This window comes from Ictalurus furcatus, chromosome 20 (assembly GCF_023375685.1).
Source record: "Ictalurus furcatus strain D&B chromosome 20, Billie_1.0, whole genome shotgun sequence".
NCBI lineage: Eukaryota > Metazoa > Chordata > Actinopteri > Siluriformes > Ictaluridae > Ictalurus > Ictalurus furcatus.
Genome location: NC_071274.1, coordinates 16475019 through 16501504, shown reverse-complemented (window position 1 = coordinate 16501504; position 26486 = coordinate 16475019). Strand labels below are relative to the sequence as shown.

The following is a 26486-nucleotide window of genomic DNA, read 5'->3' as shown; positions in this document are numbered from 1 at the left end:
TATAGTGTATATGTTAAGGTCATACAACCTACTAATGATCAAGCCACAAGCCCTACAACAAGTACACATTATCTAAAGGTATAACATATAATAAATCAATCAGGTTGCATGGTTCAGTCCACACAGGATTTCGCCGAGTTTTTTTGTGATTGTTGCAAGCAAAAATTTGCAATGCAACTTGCAGAGTATTTTGTCCTTTTTTGCGGAAAACTACTTGAATTGGCAAAATTGCAACTGCACGAAACTGTTTTGCACGCTCTTTCGCAGTGATGTTTGTTGGTAAATGAGACCTTTTAGTTGTACTAACGTTTGACGCACGTAAATCTAAGAGGCCTTGGCCCAAATCTTCGGGAAAATCTGCGGTAATTTTGAAAAATTGTGGCTCCTCTGAATATTGCGCCGTTTGCTTGATTTTACGTTCATTTCTGCGATCGCAAAATCCTGGAGAGACTGGTAGTACACTTAGACCTTTTGGTGTGACAACCCTGCATACACTTTGAAGACAGCATGTGATTTATGTGATATATTTGTGTGATATATTTGTGTGATATATTTACCCTGCTATAGTTGACAACTACAGACCTGTTTCCCTACTCCCTTTTCTTTCAAAAACTCTTGAAAGAGCCGTTTTTAATCAACTCTCAAATTTTCTCACACAGAACAACCTCCTGGACACCAAGCAGTCTGGCTTCAAGAGCAACCACTCCACGGAGACTGCTCTGCTTTCCGTCACTGAAGCCTTACGACTAGCAAGAGCAACCTCTAGATCATCTGTCCTCATCCTACTTGACCTCTCTGCTGCTTTCGACACTGTGAACCATCAGATTCTCCTGTCAACTCTCTCCAGCCTGGGCATCACTGGAACGGTTCTGCGCTGGGTGGAATCCTATCTCTCTGACAGATCCTTCAAGGTATCATGGAGGGGAGGTATTTCTGAAACTCAGCAACTCACAACTGGCGTTCCACAGGGGTCAGTTCTGGGTCCACTCCTCTTTTCTATCTACACCACATCTCTAGGGCAGGTGATTGAGTCTCATGGCTTCTCATATCATTGCTATGCTGATGACACCCAGCTCCATTTGTCCTTCCAGCCTGACGATCCATCCGTCTCTGCACGCATCTCTGCTTGCCTTTCGGACATCTCGGTCTGGATGAAGGAAAACCATCTTAAACTTAACCTGGCAAAATCTGAGCTTCTCGTCATCCCAGCCTGTCCCTCAATCAACCACAACCTCACTGTACAGCTCGGCTCACTCACACTCATGCCAACCAGGACGGCCAGGAACCTTGGGGTGATTCTTGATAATGGCTTGACCTTTGCAGACCATATCTCAGCAACTGCAAGGTCCTGTAGGTTCATCCTTTACAACATCAAGAAAATCCGACCCTACATCACCAAACAGGCTACACAGATTCTAGTCCAGGCTCTTGTTATCTCTAAACTGGACTACTGCAACTCACTGCTTTCAGGCCTCCCAGCCAGCTCCATCAAACCCCTTCAGATGATTCAGAATGCTGCAGCGCGCCTCGTCTTCAACCAGTCCAAGAGAACCCATGTCACACCCCTCTTCATCTCCCTCCACTGGCTTCCTGTAGCTGCCCGCATCAAGTTCAAGGCCTTGATGCTCACCTACAAGACCTTGTCAGGAACAGCACCCTCCTACCTCAACTCTCTCCTGAAGGCCTACGTTCCCTCTCGCAATCTGCGATCAATTAGCAACCGACGTTTAGCAGTTCCAACTCAGCATGGAGCAAGGTCCCTTTCCAAAACCTTCACACTAACTGTTCCTCAGTGGTGGAATGCACTTCCAATATCAATCCGGACCGCAGAATCTCTCACCATCTTCAAAAAACAACTAAAGACCCACCTCTTCAATGAACACCTAACAAACTCAATAAATAAAATTAAAAAAATAAAAAAATAAATAATAAAAAAACCCACTTACACCTCTACTCTGCACTTTGCTTCTTCTGGAATTCAATTAATAGATCTCGTATGGTAGCACTTATTGTATTGTTCTCTGCTTGATATCGCTTTGCTTGTATCTTTCTCATTTGTAAGTCGCTTTGGATAAAAGCGTATGCTAAGTGAATAAATGTAATGTAAATGTAATTTATACAGAAATCGTCCTCCTGCAACATTACTTAACAAATATGTACAATGGATATAAAAAGTCTACATAGCGCTGTTAAAATGGCAGGTTTTTGTGATGTAAAAAAACAACAAAACAAAAGGTAAATCATGTCAGAACCTATCAAATGACAAACACTCAAATGTTTTTTGGGGAAAAAAATACAAATTCCAATACCCAGCTTGCATAAGTGTGCTACCCCTCTTATAATTAGGAATATGGCAGTGTTCAGAATCAACCAATCAAACTCATGTTAAACACTAATTGGTGTACACCTGCCATTAATTAAAGTGGCTGATTAACCCCAAATAAAGAACAGCTGTTCCTATAGGATTTTCCTGACATCTTCTTGGTAACACCCAACTGGAAAAACCATGGGCCGCAAAGAGCTTAGAAAGCAGATATGGGATCTCACTGTTGAAAAATATAAATCAGGAGAGGGTTACAATAATATTCAAAGGCATTGGATATACAATGGAACACTGTAAAGACAATAACCAACAAGTGGTGAAAATATGGCACGACAGTGTCACTACTAAGAACAAGATGTCCCTCTAAAATTGATGAAAAGATCAGGAGGTAACTGGTCAGAAAATTGCAGAAATTTCTGGCAAGTACTGGTTGCGAATTCTTCATATTTCTGCCTTTTTTTAACCAAATAACACATACAAAATACATCCTGTCTCCAAAACCATGTGGAATAATGTGTTAGGGTCTGATGAGACCAAAGTTCGACTTTGTGCCATAATACCAAAATATATGTTTGGCATAAAAAAAACAACCAAAAACCCACACCACATCTCCAAAAGAACTCCATCCCCACGGGGAAGCATGGTGGTGGCAGCATCACACTTTGGGGCTGTTTTTCTTCAGCTGGAACTGGGGATTTAATCAGGGTGGAGGGAATAATGAATAGTTCCAAATACCAGTCAATTTTGGCACAAAACCTTAAGGCTTCTGCTAAAACATTTAAGATGAAGAGGAATTTCCCCTTTCAGCATGACAACGAGCCAAAACAAACCTCCAGATCAACAAAGGAAGGTTTTGGAAGGATTTGGAAGGATATGGAAGGTTTTGGAATGGCCCAGCCTGAGTCCAGACCTAAATCCAATCAAAAATCTGTGAGGTGACCTGAAGAGGGCTTGGCACAGGAGATACCCTGGCAGAGTTCGAATGCTTTTACAAGGAAGAATGGCAAAATACTGCTAGGTCAAGATGTGCCAAACTGATTGACTCTTACCCAAAAAGATTGAATGCTGTGATAAAATCTGAAGGTGCTTCAACTAAGTATTAGTTTAGGGGTGTGCACACTTGCCTGCAACCAGGCTATTATTTTTCAATTTTCCCCTCTAAAATGATTCTTATTGTTTTAAACTTCAATTTATAGGTAAAATTTTCACAATAAAGGTAGGCAAGGTTCTGACATGATTTATCTTGGTTTCTTTTTTTTTTTTACATCACAAAAACCTGCCATTTTAACAGGAGTCTGTGGACTTTTTATATCCGCTGTAGTCCAATGAAATTGTACTTTAAATTGTTCCTGCACAATGCAATCAGATCTGTTCTACTCAAACGCATATTGCAGGTTAAATCGTAGCATTAGTACAAAAGCCAAGATTGAAAGCTCTTACAGACTCGCCTTGCTCTTTGAAACATGGGCCATTTTCTGAATGAATACACTAGTCTGTTATTAATGAAGTGTCCTCAAAGAAGGAAAGAAGTTCCTACCACAAAGACTCCTCCTGCTCCAGCACGGATGGCAGATCTGTGCAGGCTCCGCACCTGCCTGCCCTGAGATCACACACACACACACAATATTAACACAGTGACGATGGACTGCGATCTTGTTGTTATGAGTGTACCTGACGTTACAGAATTGCTCGTTTGGAAACACCATGCATACTGACCACTTTATTAGGCACGTCTATTTATAGACACACCTTGGGGGTCCACCTTTAGAAACTTTAGTTCATTTATTTTCTAATCACAGAATGTCTGTCCCTTTACCAGGTATCATAGAAATACCTTAGAGAATCAGTAAATAATATTTCCATCGCATCCAGGTTGAAACAGTCTTTGAGGTATGAAGTTTCTCAAACCTTTTACAGTTTTTTTAAGGTCATGGTACATATTAATGTCAATATTTTGGCTATTTACTGCAGTTGAAGCCACTCATAGAACCTTTATTATTACTATTTTTTAATTATTAAAATTGTCATTAAACTTCATTTGGTATTTTTAAAAAGATAACAACTTTCATAATGTTGGGTTGTTGACATAAACCACTTCATCACTTAAAAAAAATAAAATAATAATAATAATAATAATAATAATAATAATAATAATAACTCCTAACAACAGGTTGTGAATCTTTGAAGGTGCTTTTCTATCACTGTCTGTTTAATGACTACATGTAAATATAAGAATAAATAAAACAGTGTGCATGCATATTCATATATAATATAGGTCGGATGGTGCAGGTCTGCTGTCTTCGGTCACACCCATTATGAAGCGTTTATTACCGATGATTATTTTAAATAAATGGGCAGTGACACACAGAGCTTCTGTTCTGTACAGATTTCACAGTTAGTGCACTATCATTAACTCCTGAGTAGCTTTTGCTAACGTTAGCTAACCTTAGCTAGCTAGCTAGCTAGCTACATTCAACATGCCCTTGCAAGATGTCATTAAAGACAAATTCTCTTGCAAATGCTAGCTAAAAGTTCGAACCAAACCATAAACAGAAAGGTAAAAACTCCTAAAAATATCTCACCGCATGAGACACCACAGACCGAAGTACTGAAGGCAGAAACATATTTGATGAAAGGTTCTCTGTTTGTGTCCGGTCAATCTATGGATTCACAATGGCGGACATCAACACGAGAACGATGCAAGCTCGATTGAGCAGGTCTAGTGACAAGCATCGCGTCAGGGTATCTAATCAATAACAGATAACGCCCTCTATCTACACTGTTTCAGAGATATATCAGTGGCAACAGCCTGTGTATTTACATTTATCATTCCATATATTTTAGTGACGTGTCCTTCACGAACGATTCGGCTTGCGAGCCATGTTAATGAGCCATTTATTTTCTCTCTCTCTCTCTCTCTCTCTCTCTCTCTCTCTCCCCGAAAACATATATTTAATTCATTTATGTATTAGTCATGTGTGATCCGAGAATGATTCGACTCTTTGAGCCGAGTCTTTTAGGTGACCATTGAGAGCAGTCTCGGATGTTCATTCATTCATTCAGTCGTTCGTTAATTCTTTCATCTCTCTCTCTCTCTCTCTCTCTCTCTCTCTCTCTCTCTCTCTCTCTATCTCTCTCAGTGGACGAGAACATATATTTGAATTCATTATTATGTATTAGTGATGTGTGATCTGAGAATGATTCGGCTCTTTGAGCCGATTCTTTTAGGTGAACATTGAGAGCAGTCCCGGATATTCATTCATTCATTCATTCATTCAGTCGTTCGTTCATTTTTCTTTCTTTCTTTCTTTCTTCCTTTCTTTCAGTGGCTGAGAGCATATATTTAAGATAATTATTATGTATATTCTTCTTTCTTTCTTTCTTGTAGATGTAGGAGGTGCCATTCATTCATTAATTGAAAGAAAGAAAGAAACGCCCACATTTGCAAGTCGGCTCTATAAATTCCCCTAAAAGAGCCAACTTAATGAGCTGAATTATTTGCGAATGTCATCACTATATGTGCAATAATATGTAATAAGGAATTCATCCATTCATCCATTCATCAACTGATTGTTTATAATCAATAAACAATATTAGTTTAAATGCATTATATTTAACACGTTTGCCTTGCACCTGCAGGGTTGGGGGTTCGATTCCCATCTACGCCCTGTGTGCGTGGAGTTTGCATGTTCTCCCTGTGCTTCAGGGGTTTCCTCCAGGTCCTCCAGTTTCCTCCCCCAGTCCACAGACATGCGTTGTAGGCTGATGCATTGTAGTGTGTGAATGTGTATGCAATTGTGCCCTGTGATGGGTTGGAACCCTGTCCAGGGTGTCCCCTGCCTTGTGCCCTGAGTCCCCTGGGATAGGCTCCAGGCTCCCCACGATCCTGTGTAGGATAAGTGGTACAGAAAATGGATGAAGTGATGTATTATTTGCGAATGATTCAGCTCTTTGAGACAACTCTTGTAGGTGAACACTGAGAGCAGACTTGCATATTCTTTATCTTTCTTTCTTTCTATTATGACTTTTCTTTCATTAACCAGTGACTCTTGTTTCAGTGAGTCAGATCAGTAAAATGAAACTGAAAATAGTCGGAATTCCCATCTCTAATATATGTATATAGTGGAGTAGGCAAACAAAAGACAAACCTGATTAAAGTACCAAAGAATGTAGATATAAGGCAGTGTGCACTTTAATTTAATTATGGTGAAGTGTCAAAGTCTAGTTCTATGGTGGTTCCTTTTCCAGTGATGGACTGCACGTTAGCAGCAGATAAGTCTATATATGTGTACCTACGAAGTAAAGTTATATGGAAGACGAACCTGATAAAAGGTCCAAAGAATGTAAATATAAGGCAGTGTGTACTTTAATTTAATTATGGTGAAGTGTCAAAGTCTAATAGAATCTTGGAATAGTTTAGTTTTTGTAGGGAACTCATTATCATATCATTGTGTTAATATTTAACCCAAGCTGTTGTTCTAAAAAAAAAAAAAAAAATGTAGGCCATGTTCCAAAGACAAAGCTCTCCTTCTCCTTTACTGGAAATTAGGAAGAGATAAGTGGGAAGGCATGTTATTCTCTCTCTCTCTTTCTCTCTCTCTCTCTCCCTCTCTCTCCCTCTCTCACTCTTTTGAGACACAAACCACAGCCTATGTTCAGTGGTACCAACCCTCCTTCTCTTTCCCTCCCTCCTTCTGTAATGGGATCAGAAGGAGACAGGCAACTCAGCCAATGAAAAAGTAGGAGTGTTAAAAGGACCCTGCTGATTGGTCGGTTAGGTCCTGAGCAGATTGAGGAAGTAAAATGACATCATGATGTGGAGGAAGGACTTATACTGACAGCCACAATAAACTGCTTCATAGTTCAAGTGCAGGGCAGTGCCCAGCTGTCAATGCTTTTGAGAGTTAAAGGAACAAGACGTTTGTAGTTATCAACTGCTTCCTCTTTTAGATCCATCTGACAAACATGGTTGTTCCAGGGCTTCAAAACAAGGACGAGAGAGTATACTTTCCTCCAAAGGATCTGCAAATGGTGGCTCATATTCCTGATTTTAACTCATATCTTGCAATGTACAAAAGGTCCACTGAGGAACCTGAAGGTAAGTGAGCTAAGAAATAGCAGAACTGAAACCCAGGAAAACATGCATGCCACAAACTTGGGTCAAAATAAGCTGATGTATTGGTTTTGTGCTAGTGAGTGTTAGTTTATTATACAGTGCGCCTTGACCAGTCTGCTAATCCACAGAGTTCTGGAGGGAGGTTGCACAGGAGTTTTACTGGAAGAAACCCCCCACAGGCCAAATGCTGCAGTATAACTTTGATATGACCAAGGACAAGGTTTACATCAAGTTCATGGAAGGAGCCAAAACAAATATGTGCTACAACGTGCTAGACCGCAACGTGCTGGATCGGAACCTGGGCGAGAAAGTTGCATACTACTGGTGAGCTTGCAGGTTTCTACATCACCCTCACGCCCTCATATCAGCGTTTCCACACAACTGTGTGAGGACAGCACTTCACTGTGAACCATGTAGCCACTGTTTTGGTAACTCATTAATGATCTTTCCATTCAGTGAAACTGGCAAAACAACATTAAAATACCTGATATGGAATTAGGAATTTTGGGTACACAGTTCTTGGCGTTGGTTTCACAAATGAGGGCCATTATTTATGTCTATACAAGTTTTTCAAGAAAATGCTCATTAAAACCAACATTAACATGGAAAACATGACAAATTAAGTTAATATATCTTATATACCTTATAACTAAAAGGATTAGGTGTGTAACTGTGTGGTTACTGTAACAAAGCTGTCTGTAAATAATGTCATATCTATAATAACTTATAAAACCTTTACCAGGAATACAATAGTCTTAATGAATGAAGATAATGAAGAATGAAGACATGAAGATAGTCTTAATAGAAGACTATTCATTTGAATGATGCATTTATCTAAAACCACTTAGAGTCAAAACAGGACACAAACGCAAACATTTAGCTGAGAACTAAGGCCCATCATTGACTCTGTGGAAGTCCTGAGATCTGAACTCACAGACGTCTTATGATTAGCTGAGAACCAATTCACAAACCGCGTTATAATGCATGTATTTAAACAATAGCCACATTAGATATATAGATAGACATTAGATAGATAGATAGATAGATACATACATACATACATACATAGGACAGGCAGAGAGACAGATAGACAGATTGATTGATAGATAGCGAGATAGATAGCCAGACAGACAGATAGAAATATAGATACATACACAGACAGACAGAGAGACAGATAGAGAGACAGACAGATAGACAGATAGATAGATAGATAGATAGATAGATATAGTGTTACTATGGTGTGTTATATACTACAATATCAATATAGTAATAATGGTCTTATGATGTGTACTAGTGTAATAAGTGTAATGTGTAATAATTGATCAATAAGAGGTATTAATGAACAGCTTAGACTTTGATATTGCTATCAGTCATCTTGTCATGCATCGAAAAATCATTGCAACTAAGCAAATATCAGTGTGATTAGTCATTAACCATGATCTGTTTTTGAGAGCATGGGCACAGCCTCTGTCCAACAATTCCCGGTTCTGTTTGAAGCTGCCTAGACAAGTCTATGGCCCATGCAAGAAATACAGCTTAGTTCCCCGAACCAAGCTCCAGGAGGGTTAATGACTTAGCAACAATGCATAGTGATGCAACAGTCTAGCATTTGTACCCACAAGGTCATGTTCCATGGTACGAGACTGACGTGTCATCATTTCCTGCTCACTCCGTTACTGGGACAGACAGGTGCAGTAACCCCCAAAAGACCAGAGCTAACAATCCTCACCTACATTTCAATGGATATTTTCTGCTCTAGGCATGATATGATTGTAAATATTGTGTGCCTGGTTGTCTTACAGTGATAAAAATGACTCAGTCCAATGTGCAGACTGATGTTAGAGCCAATGCAAACAGCAAAGCTTTGAACAGGCTGCAGGCCATATTGTAATTCAGTCATTTGGCTGTCCTTTTAGCTTGTGCAATAAACATTTCAGTATTACAGACCAAACACATTGCTGACATACATCCAAACGTAATATGGATAAGGTAGCCAGAGAACATGTTATCTTCTCTTTAAAAAGGGACATGGCTTTTTTTTTTCTTTAGATAAACTATACTGTATTTACATAAGAAAAGGGAAAGAAATGTTACATTCAAGATTTAAGAAAGTGAATTAGATATGCATCCAGATTAGTTCCTTGTCTTATGTTTACTTAAGAGAATTCTCCACAACTTTGTTGAAATTCATAAGGGCATAAAGTTGTACTCGTGGTGTTTATTTTTTCCTTATTGCTTTGTATTGATGCTCTTTGTAGGGAGGGGAACTCACCTGACCATCAGCTTACCATCACATATAGCCAGCTTCTGAAGCAGGTGTGCAGATGTGCCAATTCTCTCAAGCAGCTGGGTAAGAGTCCTTCATCTTTATCCCTTTGTATGAGCATATGCTTGTCCATCAAGAAGTCAGTAGCTGTACTCTGTAAAACTTGACTGTAAAATTTATAGCAGTTGACTTGCAACTTACAACTGAGACAGGATACAACCAAACAGCGGAAGGTTAAAGGTCTTGCTCGAGGACACAACCATGGCGGCTTGGAAATGTGAACTCACATGTGTACTTTCTGATCTGTAGCTCCAAGCCTTAATCACAGAGCCACCACATCCTTCATCTAGCTTACTCCGATTCAACCACCTCTACTATCAAATTAACTCTTACTCAAAGACTAATTTTAGTGCTTTACTATAAACTTCTTTTTATAACTTTAGTAACGTCTTCTTACTATAAATTAAGTAAAGTGCTTTTCTAAAATAAAGGGCACAATCCAAAAAAAAATTTTCACCACAAATGGAATCCTTACCATTCTCACTCCCATCATTAAAGTTACATATCCCACTATGCATTTAATTTTCTGGTGTTGTACTATAAACCAATACACTGCTTAAATTTCCCAAACGTTTACAGCACAATCCTGTAAAATAATACAACAGCATTTTGCTGTAAAATAAATATCAGTTATATTAAAGGAGCTATTCATCATATATTAGAGCCGTCACCTTCCTGGAGGTGAACTACTGTTGTGAAGAAAGCACTGGAAAAACCTTTCTGTCCCCCCAACTAACTCTGGAGGTGGAGTTCATTTCTGTCCTGGAAAAAATGTAAACAGAATCTGAAATGACAAAACTAATATCTATTACAAAATTGGAAAATGTTATTAAATATTGAAAATTTTCTTTTTTTAAATTACATGAAATGAATGAATGAATGAATTTATTTTTTTACATTTATACCAGAGCGCTGTTTAATTCTCAAATCTGATTATTAAGTAGACAGGTAGATATATTTCTATAACGACAAACTGAGGACTATTCACAAGTTTATAATAATGTGCTCGTTCTAAAACCATATAATTTGTTTAGTAACAACTAACTCAAAGGACTGCTAAGGTGGGGGAAAAACAGATACCTAAAAGTGTTATTTAACAAAGGAAAACTTATAATCATTAATATGGTGAAGTTTTCTGTAAGGGGACATTTCTTTAAAATTCATGAAAGGGGTCCAGTGTAAGTTCATTGTAGCTGTAAGTGAGGTGAAGAAAGAGGAAAAGAGAGTATGGCGATGGAATGACTGTTTATAGCTCCTATAAAGTAAGTGATAACGGGAATTTGTTTTGCAGATGGTTCATGTAATTATTGATTGGCAGTGGAGACGGTTGCAATTGCAGGCGATGTTTATTAAAACTCTGGCAAACAATCCAGAATGTGAGACAATAGCAAAGTCAAAAACAGGCAGAGATTCAGGTGAACAGCAAAACACATAAACTAGATAAAAGCCAACAATCAATCAACAATAAAGGCTCGGTAAGGCAGGCAAGACTACAGTGAGTGTACTTTGTAATCGCGTGGATGCTTGTATGGATATGTGTTTGCTTTTATAGGGTGATTGTGTCTGGGTGTGTGTAATCAGAACGGTGACTGGGAATGTGACAATGTGGGTGAGTGCTGGGAATCGTAGTCCATGGCGGTCATGTTTGTAGGCCGTAGGGTGATCAGGGAAATGGAGTCTGGCCCCGAATCCAGAGCTGAAACAACAATTATACAGTACATTGTTAAAAATACGACATTAATAAATAAGAAATGCAATCGTGGGCTTATTGTTGTGGTATAAGTGGATTGGAAAAGAATTGCCTGAAGTGAAAATATGAAGTTTGATGGGTATGAATTGCATATTTCTCTGTTTCAGGTGTGAAGAAAGGAGACAGAGTGGCAATTTACTTGCCTATGATCCCCGAGCTTGTGTTCACCATGCTGGCCTGTGCTCGAATAGGGGCAGTGCATTCGATTGTGGTATGTATGCACCAGAATCTGTCATTTGCAGCAGGTTCTGCAAAGCAAACAGTATTATAGAAGCATGCTTTCTCTTTTGTGGAGCAGTACTGAGTGTATGTTCCTACTCTTCAGTAAAACCTGGACTACTTTTGCACTGCTTAGTCACCCTTGACTAAAAAAAAAAAAAAGTTGTTGAGAACCCTGTCAGGATCAACCACAAAATGATGAGCTTGTGTTTTTATTATTATTGTACTTGTGCATACAATACTAAATGATAGAAGTAGAATACTTCCACGTTTCATATGTTGTTAACCTGGGCATCGAGTATATGGCATAGTCCTCGGTCTGCTTCTGCCAGGACTATTTTTGCCATTCGGGTTCTTGTTCCAGGTTGCAGCTGAAGTTAAAAATACTTAAAGGCAACCTTCAAGGTTAATTTTAATGTCATATAAAGGTCTATTTTTGGGTTACTTGGATATGAGGCCTCATTCCTGCCAGGCCATTGTCCTACTTTCTATAACTGAAACAAGCTTGAGATGCACTCTCTAAACGAACTATCTACATTTTATCCTTATGCCAGTTGTAATTGAATACATAAATGAATCATCAGATGTGAAAAAAAGAATCAGATGCACTACATGTGAAAACATTATGTGAAACAAAATAATTAAGTGTTAAATTCATATGAGACGTGTGTATTGCAAGCTATTTTAGCTTTTTGCCATGGCTTTCTTGATATCGGGAATGCAATTCCCACTTGTGAAAGTTTTAGTTCCACTAGTAAAATTTCAATTCTTAATATCAAAATAAAAATTTACTAGTAAAAATTCAATATTTACTAGTGAAAAATGAAATTCTTACTAGTCCATCCATCCAGTTTCCATAAGGCTTATCCTACACAGGGTCGCGGGGAAGCCTGGAGCCTATCCCAGGAGACTCTGAGTACAATTCAGGGCACACCCTTTACAGGGTGCCAACCCATCACAGGGCACAATCTCACACACACACACACACACACACACACACACACACACACACACACACACACACACACTCTCACATACTACAGACAATTTGGAAATGCCAGCCAGCCGACAACGCACATCTTTGGACTGGGGGAGGAAACCCCCGAATCACAGGGAGAACATGCACACACAGGGCGGAGGCAGGATTCGTGCTAACCTGGAAACGTGGAAACGTGTTAACCTGGAAATCAAATTCACGATATCAAGAAAGCCATGATTACAAGCTAAAATGGCCTGCCATACGCATGTGATTATTGGCATGTGAAGTCCGTGTGACCTTTCTGTATGGGAAGGGAACAGGGGACTCTGAGATTTATTCCATGTTATAAATGACAAGACTTCATACTGACTCCTAAACCAATTCTACAGCTCTGCTTAACATTACTGAAGACCTGGATGTGGGTTAAAGGAGATATTTTTTAAACAGAATTTCATTACTTGTTGACATCAGACATCAAGTACAAAACATGCTGACCGTATACACTGAATGCTGACAAAAGTGTGCTTTTCTATTGCCTTGCTGTTCACTGTGTCACACTGTTCGTGCTTCAGTTTGCAGGGTTTTCTTCCGAGTCTCTGGCTGAGAGGATCGTGGACGCTCAGTGTAGCATCCTGGTGACGGCAGGTAACGTACACACTGACACTGAGTCAACCTGAGTTTATCATCGTGTATGTATGAGGTGGTTATCTTCAGATACCACAAACAGTTGGACAACAATAGATAAGATGCAGTAAATTAGAGGTGTGCTCATGTAAAAAAAAAAAAAGTCTCTTTTCTTATTCTTTTATGCTTTTGTGTGTGTTACAACCTACAGACGGTGTTTACCGAGGAGATAAGCTGATCAACCTGAAGCAGATTTCAGACCATGCCTTGGAACACTGCCAAGAAAAGTAAGTGTCCTTCTTCTCCTTCTTCTTGATCTCTTTCAGCCAAATTAGCTTCTGTTTGGCCAAACCTGCCCTAACAAGCCACAGTCTGGGCCCATTAGCTGTACACCCTGCACCGGCTGCCTTTATGGAGACTTCTCAGTCCCACTCAGCCACTCAAAACCACGGCTACTGGTGACAAGTTGCCGGGCAACAGCACGGCAGCACGCTGGTTGTCATGGCGACTGGTGAACTAAAACGTACGTGCAGCTGAAGAGGGCAAAGAGATGAAACGTGAAAAAAGGAACGATGGTGAATAATCTAGTAGAAACTGTTCACTCTCATTAGATGTTGACACTCTGACTCATCAAACACTAAGATAAGTGGATGTTATGGCAAGATGACACATATTTCAATTCCACGCTGTACAAACTACAATTTGCTGACCTAAATTGCTGTGCCAGACATGATTAATCTCTTGCATCTCTTGGGTCTAACTAAATTGACCTGGAAGTGTGCTGGAGTAGCTGAGTCATAGTTTCATACATCCTCTATTACCTTATCTCTATGTCTATCCCTTTCTGTCTTCTCTTATTCTATCTCTCTATATATCTCAGAAGCTCCTTTACAGTCCAGAAATGTCTTGTAGTGAAGCATCATGCCTTCAGGACATCTAATACCTGCAATAAGCTTCAGGTTGGTCTACCTGTAATGTTTTTTGTTGTTGTTGTTGTTGAAAAATGTTGCAAGATTGAATATAACATCTCCAAATTATTACAAACAGGGTGTAATACATCTTATATCTACTCATACTTATATTAGGGTTTTAATGCAATGAACCTGTATCTTATCCGTATCTGTTTATTGCTCCAAATGTTCATATCTGTATTTGTATTCAGATTTAACCTGAAGTGGGTGTGGCCCAGATGTGAAGTGTTTTTTTTTTTTTTTATCTCAACTAGAGATGTGTCTGGGATTGGTCTTTTAATCTTACTCACACAGTTATTACTTTTTGTTTATACCTGCCAGCAATATTTTCGAATTCATTTAATCAGCTCTACTGTATTTCCCAAAATATAAACAAACTATTAGCTTAATGTAAACCACCAGGACCCTGACCAGGCAGTTACTAAGGATGAATTAATGAACACTGTACATGCACTTGATGTTCATGTACATGGTCTTTGTTCCAGTAGCTTCAAACCTGCAAAAACCTCCCACTTGCCTGATTTTTTTTTTTTTTTTTGTCGTGTCCTTTGGGAACCCAGTCCTGATGTACACCTCTAATTCTTACTTGAATTAGAACACATTATATGTATGTTGAATCAGTATGTTCATTCCAAATAACGTACTCATATTCGTTTACATCCTTATATGTGTGAATTTATGCATGTTTGTCTGCATCCCTGTGTTACAGACACCATGGAATGCAGAGTGTGATGTCTGGTGGGACGATGTTATGAACGGTGCATCAGAGGAGTGTGAGCCTGAGTGGCTGGATGCTGAAGACCCACTCTTCATCCTCTATACCAGCGGGTCGACCGGCAAACCCAAGGCAAGGGACAGTCGCTTTTTATTTACGATCTACAGCACTGAAAACTGTATGCAGCAATCATTACAAATAGCCAGCTAGTTTTGCATTGACTAGAGATGACATTGTGACAAAATGACAACAATACCATAGTAACTACAGTATGTGTCAAATAACATTGCATGCTTAATATGTCTAGATTATAGCTAATTGTTTTGCTGGTGTCTCATAGGGAATACTGCACACTATTGCTGGCTACCTGCTGTACACTTCTCTTACATTCAAATACGTCTTTGATTATCACCATGATGACGTGTACTGGTGCACAGCAGACATTGGCTGGATCACAGGCCACTCCTACATCACATATGGTCCATTAGCCAACGGGGCGACCAGTGTGCTGGTAAGTCTTTTAGCCGTGCTTTGTTTTGTCTGTATTCTTTTCTCCAAGTAGGTTTGGTTGATTTCATTACAGTGTGGTTAGTGCATATAATCAGGTGTCTGTGTGTGTGTGTGTGTGTGTGTGTGTGTGTGTGTGTGTGTGGACTTGTGGTAGTTTGAAGGCATTCCAGTCTACCCCCACGAGGGCAGGATTTGGGAGATCATAGAGAAGCACAGAGTGTCTAAGTTTTACACAGCACCTACTGCCATCAGGCTGCTCATGAAGTTCGGGAGCGAGCCACTGCAAAAGTGAGTGTAATATCCCTATACACTTTTGTACACACACCTGTCAGGATATAATCCCTAATGCTGGGGAAAATCTGACCATTTATACCATTTCAAAGATCTTTGTGGATAGTCACTTTGTGGATAAGTATGAAACAACCAAAGTGTAAAGACGGTCTATGCTGCATGGTAGCCAGATGTTATGTAAGTGTAAATGCATTTGTTCCTCTGATCCAACCAAAAGGTCCTCCTGTGCATTACGTCATTTTGAGGTTTTAAAACAGCATGCGAAATCGTGACAAAATCAAGAAGTTGGTGGTCAAGTGTGAGGTGATGTGCATAGCATACCATAACTACAGTGTACACAGTGTATACAAGTGTAAATAAATGCATAAACTCTTCCTGAGACACAATTTAGCTAGATATGATAACAAGGCATTATAGAGCAATAAGAAAGGGGCATTTAGCATGATGAAAGAGGACCTTGAAATAGCAAAAATTTAGAACACAAACTTGCAAAAATGTGCGACCTTTGGACGCACGCTGAGAACACGTGAAAACCCACATGCAGATTAGCTCAAGTTCAGGACCCTGGAACTATGAGGTGAGAATTTTACCCACTGCACCATCATGCCACCCAGAAATGATACTGGCAACGCTTCAATACATGGCCTTGAAATGGAAAGCAGTTCAAAATCAGGGAAAGTAACCAGAAGGTGTTTGGAGATTTTGTGACTAGTCTTTAGATTGATCCCAATTTAATAATAATCCCAATAATCAGGAAGTCTGTAATTTTACATGATTCCCAGCCCAGAAGACCTGACAGAGCAGATTGCACATCATACTCAAATGATGCCTTTTTTCATGACAATGAAATCTGTGCAATTCAGATTTCAGATTTCAGCACAGACTGCTAGTTATTTCGACACCCTCTTAAGAGCTTCCCCAAACTCGGGGCCTGTTAGGCGGCTGTGGTTAAAGCAGTAATCAGTACTGCAGTCTCTGATGTAGGCTTGAACTGGAACTCACTGGATTTCGTGGCATGACGAGTTCACTGGGTTCATTCACCAGTTCTCTGCTTCCAGAAGAGTGGCACTGATGCCATCTACTGGAGACAAATAGGGAATACAAATGGAGATTGTTGAGATGTTCTAGCACAAATGGCTCTCATTAGTCCTATTTCTTTTTACTATATTAACTTGTACTTGTTGATTTATTAATGAATTCTAAATTAGACTCATCGGCCAGTTGATGTGGTATAAAACGAGTAAAACAATTTAGACCGTGCTGTTATAGGAAATGAATCAACTTTAAGGACTTTAAGGACAGAGACTTTGCTTTGCATTGGGCTTCATTACACCAGCCCGGTGTTGATTATTTTCCTATAGAAGCACATCCAAAGTGTTTAATTCCTTACCTAACTAATTAAGGTACATAAACTGTCATGTACAGATTACATGTGGATACATAAATCTCAATAACAAAATGTTTTAAATTATGCACTTTGTATTATGTTTCCTACTTACGTTGCTTACATAAGTAGCTTAGCCAGTTTTTTTTTTTTTTTAAGAAATTATATCGATTCACAATGTCCTCTTTGAAACTACTACAACTGATGTCTACAGTTATTATGATCTACAATTCCTCAGACCGTCTAAAGGCTCATTAATATTATCACAATCACTGATCTCTGAAATTATTTCACGGCATCCTACTCTGTCTGTTTCAGATATGATCTGTCATGTTTGCGTGTTCTGGGGACTGTAGGAGAGCCCATAAACCCGGAAGCCTGGCTCTGGTACCATGACGTAGTGGGTCAGGGTAGAAGCCCCATAGTTGACACCTTCTGGCAGACTGAGACGGTAAAATAGTGTATATTTAAGAACAAAAAACAAAAACAAAACCATTTTTTTATGATCATCTAGCCAAATGTCAACAAGAGACCCAAATGAGTAAGAATTGTAACACGTTGATTGTGTTTGACTAATAAAATTAATCGTTTAGTAAAAAGTTGTGTATTTGGTCTTTAGGGAGGTCATGTTCTGACTCCATTGCCTGCAGCAACACCACTGAAGCCAGGATCTGCAGTAAGTCTCTTCAAGCAAATCCATATAGTTTTTTCAATTAGATTTAAAACAAGGTAATGAGAAATGATTGCTTGGTCGTGTTCTTTACTGGCACAATGAATTCCCTTTATTATTATCAACAAATTTAATCTGGAATGTTCAGTGTCGGATATACAAGCATATATCGAACGATATGCCAATATTTTATGTTGTGTGTAGTGTTTGTGATGTCATACAGTATGTAAGAAATCAAACATGACAGTGTGTGCTCCTATAAGAAAATAATCAACAGCAGGGTGGTGTTCCTGATGCAAATAGTTACCATATCAGAGATGAATATTTTCCAATTAGAGCAAATGATTTTCTTCTTATATTCCTTTTATACTCTTATTTATTAAAGAACACATCATACCTTTTATCCATTTAGAGTTACCTTTAATGTTGTGAAACAAGTTCCTGTTACCACATTTTTTTATTAAACAGTTGTTTCATAATCAGCCTCTCCTTTTTTTCTCTCTCTCTCTCTTGCCTTTAGTAAATGATATAGCTTGTAATATTACTAAAAAAGAAATGCAAAGCCTTCCATCTGAAAACTTTCATATGTCAGAAAACTTCCAGCTTTACCTCAGACTGTTACAAAGTGCTGACACTCCCTTCAATAATGCTAAATTTTTGGATTAATAAATGACATTTCAACTGTATAAACCAGATGTATAAGATATTTCAACTCAAGACCAGAGTTTACTGCTCTTTATAGTATTTTTTTTTTTTTTAATGGAGAAACATTTAATTTCATTATTTTTGAAGGCATATTTGCTCTATAGCATTACTTTGCATGTGCCTAAGACTTTTGCACAGTGCTGTATCTCATTAACTTGACTAAGACATTATTTTGACTTATTATTTCAAGATTCTATCTAGTTATTTTGACTTATTAAGGCAATATTAATTAGTATATTACTATGTCAATATTTTGACTTGTATTTTTATGTCATTATTTTAATTTACTATCATTACTTTGACTTAGTATCTTGTAAGTTGGATTTAACCCATAAATTTGACTTAGTATGTCATTATTTTTAATTGAGTAAGCTGTTATTTTGACATAGTAGCTCATTATTATTGCTATATATAAGTTGTTATTTTGACATAGCTCATTATTTTGACTTACTATCACATTACTTTAATTTAGTAGCTTGTTATTTCTAGGTATTATCTAGCTATTTTTGACTTATTAAGCCATTATTTTGACTAACAAAGGGGTTATTTTGACTTGTCATTATTTTGAATTAGTATCTTGTTTTTTTCACACTTTTTTTTTAGGGCTGGGTGAATTGTTCTTCCAATTTAAATATATCTTTAATATAAAAAGACTTAACCATGAAGCTAATTAAATGACTGATATAATTGTTTGACATCTAATCTGTTATATATCACTATGTATTTTTTTCTGACAGTGTGAGGTCTCTCTATGTTTGGTCTAAATGGATTTTTTAAAAATGAAACATGCAAATGATGGGTGTTGTAGAAGTAAAGATAGTTTGTGATAATAATAGTATAATAGTATGTGCACAATAGTATGCGTATAAAATAACATAATAGTTTGTGATAATTGCTCATGGTAAGAATAGCATGTTCTCACATAGACCAACCTGGCCGACAGTGATTTATTGTGTGGGATGTAAATGAAGCCATTGCCATACGTTTGAAATGTTCTGTTTTTTGTGTATTGTGCAGACGTTACCGTTTTTCGGTGTGCAGCCCACAATCCTGAACGAGCACGGAGAGGAGCTGGAGGGAGAGGCTGAGGGCTACCTGGTGAGAGGCTCATAGCTCACAACCCAGCTTAGCTTTCATGTAAAACGATACAGATTAAGACCTAGAACAGGCAGAGCTGATCCTGAATCAGAAGAAATGAGACACAGAAAAGATGCATGAACATCCCCCATTCTTACACCATATGTGGTTTATGTTTTAAAATTGCTGTCCCATCCTACTGTATATTTCATTCAAATTGTAATGCATGCATGTTAATGTGTATCATGCTCGTCTGTGTTCAGCACATAAAATTCCACTTCTTAGTTACTAAAGTAGAGTAGAGTACAGTAGAGTGACATGGCAAATGATACTTTTCATGAATATAACTTTTGGCTTAAAGTATAAAAGCTCATTAGAGAATGAAGAAAAGGTAGAAGGGACACCAATTTGACCAGAAGCACCTTTAATGGAAATGTATAAATCAATGTAAGCTAGCTAGCCAACTAGCTGATGGGCTATAAAATGAGTGTAGATTCTTTGGGATATATTTCTGCTAGTGGAGTAAAAATGAACAGAACGTTTGGCCATATGAATATGTCTGAAATGTTAGTTACTCCATATTGATTTCTTGTTTATAGAACTTTTGTCTGAACGCATTATTGCACTCACAATTGTGCAGTTATACCGAGCATTGGCACAGCTACGATGATTAGCTACGGCACTCGTCCCGTGCACTTGTGCCTATGCCGGATCACAGCCATACCGGTATTCAGTATAACCACACTCTTGCTTGTGCCACATTTCTTAAATATCTTCTCACATCAAGCAATGACTTTACTAAATAGAGTGTCAGTAACACAGGAGTAATGGAGACTGTTTGAGGCCTCCTTTTAATTCCAGGTTTGATTGTATGATTCCAGGTTTTCCGGAAACCTTGGCCAGGCATCATGCGGGGCATCTATCAAAATCAAGAACGATTCCAGAACACTTATTTCAAAAAGTTCCCAGGATTTTATGTGACAGGAGATGGTAAGTATAGCTAATGTGATGCCAACCTGATGTGAAGTGGAGGTACTGTTACCACCCAGAAGCTGAATATTTTATAATAACTGCACACTTCAAAACGTTTTATTCCTCTTATACCACAGCAATGTCCTCTTATACCACAGCAATACTAATATTTTATTAGTATTATTAATGAAAGACTCATTGTAGTTACATTTAACTCAATTGTGGAACGTCCATGAATCAGCTTCCTGTTTTCACTTATATGCTGTAAACTGCAGACTTTTCTTTACTGAGAAACTACAAAAGGAAAGGCCACCCTAAAGACTTTCCCTTGGTGGGAAAACGTAAATGAGCAACTTGACCTCTGTTGGAGGTAGAAGTGTTGACACCTTCTAACCAGTCAGATTTGAGAATTCACTAGTGCTGTGGAACGAATAATAATAATTAACAATGTTGCTTACATATAGAAGCTTCTTCATATTATATACTTTTTTAAATGCAATCTCACCTACTTGAGTAGAGCATAGTGCTGTATGACCTTCTGGTGTTGTATTTCTTTGGCGCCGTGCTGCAGTACAGAGGTGTCAGAGTTGCGCTGACACTGTCTGTGCTGTGTTCTTTAATTTCAGGATGCAGGAGGGACAAAGATGGCTACTACTGGATCACCGGCAGAATAGATGACATGCTCAATGTCTCAGGTGAGGGTTAGAGGTTTAAGATCACGTATATCTGCTGGGATTACGTTTTGGGGTTTTTTAAGTGGTTGAGTCTATGTGGGTTCAAGACATGAGAGTTTTAAATCAGTTACAAAACAGTACTAGAATTTTGTTACATTGTATTTGCTAACAAAGATAATAGGAAGTCTGGCTCCAGCTCAAAGTTGTGGGAGGAACAGAATTCGGTTTGAAGCCAGTTTTATGGTTTGGTTTGGGGTATGTTTAACGATGTTAGACCTAAAATAAAGGCTGTTTTCTACATAGACTACTCCTTGCATTTGCAACATAAACTTTCTGCATTTTTCGGAAACTGAAATGACAAATCATCCATATTCAGTGCATCCGTAACTATTTTTAATGAACCAGAATAACAAGATTCTTCTTCTTGTCATGATACATTGAATGCCAAAGTTGAGTCAGTACTTTTGTCTAAATGGCGAATGAGCTCTCACATGATTTCAATGGGGAAAATGTCATAATATTCAATATTTTAAAAACTTGTTTCCATGGTACAATCCAGTGGATCGGATCTTGTGATAGGTTTTTCCCCAAAGTGGGGTGATCCTGGGTTAGTATAATGAATGGGTGGGGAAGCCACTCCACTTGCCTCCCCAGTGAGCCAGGCCAGAGCATTATTAATAGAGTTTGTTATTTACTTAAACACACTCTCATTGGTGATAGAAAATGGTAGACTGTTATATTTATATGTTATGTGTTACATTCCCAGTTTTATTTAATATACTCATGATGAATAAGCATCGACTGAGTAAAAATCGGTCTTGATTTTAGAAAAACAAGTTGGTTTTAAAATAATAACAGTTATTTTGTAATGGACTTGGATTTTTGGACCCTACTATACTATGTGATCATCTGTCAATCCAATAATTCATAAATGGTAGGAACAAACACAATAGCTTGTTAATAACTGTGACATGCAAATTTACAAATCTGGTTAATCTCCAGGCCACTTGTTGAGCACAGCCGAGGTAGAGGGAGCGTTATCAGAACACCCAGCTGTGGCTGAAGCGGCCGTGGTTAGCTGTCCTCACACCGTGAAGGGCGAATGTCTCTACTGCTTCGTCACGCTTAAGGACAGCCAGGAATTCAACCACAAACTCAAGGAGGAGCTCAAGAGGAAAGGTGAGAGACTGCTTAGAGCACTGGTTTGGGATTTATAGCTCTTCTGATTTCAATGCCACAAATTGAATTTTTTTTGCTTGACAGTGAGAGAGAAGATTGGCCCGATAGCCACCCCAGATTTCATCCAGAATGCCCCAGGCCTCCCCAAAACCCGCTCAGGTTTGATCAGTTAATCTTCTTCCTTTTCTTTTCTTTTCTTTTTGATAGATCAGAAACTGGATTCTTAACCCTCTTGTTCTGTTCACTTATCAGTGGATGTCCCATTTAGCCTGGTCATATCTTTGAACTGGCATGTTAATAAGTCCTGAAGTATTTAATTCCTCTTATGCCACAGCGCTTTGGCAATGCTAAAGGTTTTATTTATTAAAGAACAACACATTTACAAACATGCTTTTATCCCTTTATAGTTATATTAATTGTTGCGGAATGTTCATGAACAAGTTAGTTCCACTTATCGCTTATGTTTTAGCAGCTACAAACAATCGTTCTTTCAGCAGTCTCTCTTTTTTCTCTCTTGAAATTTTGTCGTGCAGCTTGTCACATTACTGAGCAACCACAAACCTACAGGAATATTCCCTATATCAATAGCTTTACCTTTGACACCGTTGATACTCCTTCCACAAATGCTAAACAAACATCTCCTCAGGAAACCTCACAATATCAACAATTACACTTGCTTTTAAAATCTGTTTATGTGGAGTGTCCACCATACCATATACAGTGGTGCTTGAAAGTTTTTGAGCCTTTTAGAATTTTCTACATTTCTGCATAAATATGACCTGATCAGATTTTCACACAAGTCCTAAATGTAGACAAAGAGGACCCAATTAAACAAATGAGACAAAAATATTATACTTGCTCATTTATTAATTGAGGGAAATGATCCAATTTTGCATATATGTGAGTGGCAATAGTATGTGAACGTTTGCTTTCGGTGTCTGTTGGGACCCCCTTGTGAAGCAATAACTGCAACTAAACGTTCCCTGTTACTGTTGATCAGTCCTATTTAGCCCATTCCTCAGTACTGTTCAGCTTCAACTCTGGGATGTTGGTGGATTTCCTCACATGAACCACTTGATTCAGGTTCTTCCACAACATTTCTATTGGATTAAGGTCAGGACTTTGAGTTGGCCGTTCAAAAGCCTTAACTTTATTCTTCTTTAACCATTCTTTGGTAGAACGACTTATGTGCTTAGAGTCGTTGTCTTGTTGCATGACCCACTTTCTCTTGAGATTTAGATCACAGATAGATGTCCTGACATTTTCCTTTAGAATTCGCTGGTATTATTCAGAATTCATTGTTCCATCAATGATTGCAAGCCGTCCTGGCCCAGATGCAGCAAAACAGGCCCAAAACATGATACTACCACCACCATGTTTCACAAATGGGATAAGGTTCTTATGCTGGAATGCAGTGTTTTCCTTTCTCCAAACATAGTGCTTTTCATTTAAATAAAAAATTCTATTTTGGTCTCATCTATCTAAAAACATTTTTCCATAGCCTTCTGGCTTGTCCAAATGATATTTAGCAAACCGCAATTGGGCAGTAATGTTCTTTTTGAAGAGTAGTCACTTTCTCCTTGCAACCCTGCCATGCACACCATTGTGATTCACTGTTCTCCTGATGATGGACTCATGAACATTAGCATTAGCCAATGTGAGAGTGGCCTTTAGTTGTTTAGAAGTTACCCTGGGTTCCTTTGTGACCTTCTGGACTATTACACATCTTGCTCTTGGAGTGATCTTTGTTGTAGAGATTGTTACCCTGGGGAGCGTAACAATGGGCTTGAATTTCCTCAATTTGTACACTATCTCTCTGACTGTGGATTAGTGGAGTCTAAACTCTTTACAGATGGTTTTGTAACCTTTTGCAGCCAACTCTTTCTCAGGTCCTCAGAAATCTCCTTTTGTTCATGCAATGCCATACACTTCCACAAACAAGATCAGATCCTTGATCTTTAAATAAAACAGGGCACTCACTCACACCTGATTGTCATCCCAGAAAACACCTGACTCTAATTTCATTGTCAAATTAACTGCTAATACTAGAGGTTCACATACTTTTGCCACTCACAGATATGTAATATTGGATCATTTTCCCTCACTAAATAAATGACCATGTATAATATTTTTGTTTCATTTGTTTAATTGGGTTCTCTTGGTCTACGTTTAAGTGTGGAAATCTGATTTCAGGTCATATTGTTGCAGATATATACAGAAAATTTTAAAAGGTTCACAAACTTTCAAGCACCACTGTAAATATGATAAAGTATCAGAATGATAGCATTAATATAAACTGGTGACTTGCCTTGGATCTGGAACTACTCTCAAAGCTGCTGTTAGAAGAAAAATAATAATCAACACCTTCTGGCCAATCAGATTCCAGAGATAAACAGTGCTGTGGTATGAATTCTTTTATTATTTTACTCTCTAGGGAAGATCATGCGGCGTGTCCTGAGGCAGATCGCCCGCAATGAGAAGGACCTGGGTGACCTTTCCACTCTGGCTGACCCCAAAGTTGTGGAAGTGCTCTTCAGTCAGAGGTGTGAAGCAGCAGCATGAGAGCTTCATGCCACTTCATGCCTTTCCAACTGGACCTGGAACAGTTTTAATAGAAGAAAACTTTCACACTGGTCTGTAGTGGGCTAGCTGATCCTAAATTAGAAGCAGATGGACATTTCTTTCACCTTATCTGTGATGGATTTTAAGTTTACTTCCAGCACTGATTTGCACACAAGAAGGCACTAGGATGATTTTGATTGAATCACAGTAGTTTCTGAACTAACTGTTTGTGTGTTCCTTTATCTCAAGGAGGTAGACCCAAACAGAGAGTTCATTGATAGATATCCTTGCCTTTCCATTGGCTCAAGAGTCTGACAATACCCCCTTTGTTTGGGGTTGCCTACTAAAGAACAACTAGATTTATTTTATGTTATGCTGCACCCATTTACTTTCCAAATAAAGACAGACATGCATTTTGACAGGTCAACTAACCAACAGAGAAAAATTCCCAGGAGGTGTTTTTTCTAGCAATAATTTCATACTGTATATCTAATTGTGTTTGCACCCTTGATAAACCTGTAGCAGGTCTTAGTCTATAGCACATTCACGAGGCCTGACCGTTGCTGTTCTCGGACTAGCCAGTATCCAATATGATGCATTTTGATAGTCAAATAATCTGTGAACCTAGTTCATGGTGACACCACAGAATACGACTGAGGTCGTACGAGGTCGTATGAGTATCAACTCATAATATTTTTGGGTTTATTTCCAAGCCATGAAAAGATAAGCAGAAGCCTGAAACAATGAAACTAGCCATTTCAGTATCGTATAGCATTATAGTATATGCATATCCAGTTACAATATAATATCCGGTAAATATAAAAGAAAGAAAATGACAAATTAGACAAAATTAGGAAATAAAAAACTATCTACTATGAAAAAATGTTATTTAAAGGTTTATTGTTTATGATTAAGCTTCTAATTAAGATAATGAAATGTAAACTGGTGATTGAATACCGTAATGAATGCAGATGGGGTGGATAGTTGCTGCACAGATTATGTTACTTATATGACTATAAGTTTTAGATCCAAAATATTGTCGCTCTCTTTGTTCTTGAATCGGGCACAAGGTCCTATTATTCATATTTAAGGCTCTTAATTTACTCTCTCTTACATTATGAATTATCTTCATTGACATAACACCTCTACACACTTTAGGCCTTCCTTACTGTTCTTGAATCTTGATTAAAGTATTAATCTGATCACTCGCAAGACTCTAAAACAGCAGACCCATTGATTTAAAGCTTGTACAGTATACTCTGATGGTGGAACGTATTCTGGTTAAATTAATTCATTTGAATTGTTTTCTAACTTGCTGCTTTAATGCGGTAATGCACATTGGATTAATGTCCTATATAAATAAATGTACTTACTTACTCAGCAATGTGTTGTCCTACTGCGTCTTTTTAACCTAAAAGTTGTCTGTATTACCTAAGATA

At 38.3% G+C, this 26486-nt stretch overlaps 2 protein-coding genes and 1 long non-coding RNA gene across 4 annotated transcripts in view; 1 reads left to right on the top strand and 2 right to left on the bottom strand.

Annotated features, from left to right (window-relative positions):
• The window catches only part of ndufv2 (NADH:ubiquinone oxidoreductase core subunit V2), a 21383-nt gene extending 16333 nt beyond the window's left edge, over positions 1 to 5050 (bottom strand). Inside the window, exons 1-2 of the mRNA XM_053651021.1 lie at positions 4906 to 5050; positions 3861 to 3923 (exon numbers count right to left, since the gene is read on the bottom strand). Coding sequence (XP_053506996.1) covers positions 3861 to 3923; positions 4906 to 4947 — 105 coding nt within the window. The 5' untranslated portion in view covers positions 4948 to 5050. The remainder of the gene's footprint in view (positions 1 to 3860; positions 3924 to 4905) is intronic.
• Positions 5051 to 7117: 2067 nt separating this feature from the next.
• On the top strand, positions 7118 to 26425 carry acss2l (acyl-CoA synthetase short chain family member 2 like). 2 transcript variants are annotated; one of them, XM_053651018.1, is made up of 18 exons: positions 7118 to 7421; positions 7568 to 7763; positions 9698 to 9789; positions 11623 to 11726; positions 13286 to 13358; positions 13549 to 13624; positions 14221 to 14296; positions 15018 to 15155; positions 15364 to 15534; positions 15688 to 15821; positions 17527 to 17659; positions 17828 to 17884; positions 19601 to 19681; positions 20542 to 20650; positions 21259 to 21327; positions 22309 to 22485; positions 22570 to 22644; positions 24920 to 26425. In XM_053651018.1, the coding sequence occupies exons 1-18, from the start codon at positions 7289 to 7291 to the stop codon at positions 25045 to 25047; spliced, it is 2022 nt and encodes a 673-aa protein (XP_053506993.1). In that variant the 5' UTR covers positions 7118 to 7288; the 3' UTR covers positions 25048 to 26425. The 2 variants fall into 2 exon arrangements, with proteins under 2 accessions (XP_053506993.1, XP_053506992.1); XM_053651017.1 differs by having other exon boundaries at positions 14218 to 14296.
• On the bottom strand, positions 11659 to 14031 carry LOC128623881 (uncharacterized). Its single transcript, XR_008388686.1, has 3 exons — positions 13560 to 14031; positions 13209 to 13345; positions 11659 to 11763 (listed from the first exon to the last, which is right to left on the bottom strand). It is a non-coding gene; the product is annotated as an uncharacterized LOC128623881 (long non-coding RNA).
• Positions 26426 to 26486: the final 61 nt, after the last annotated feature.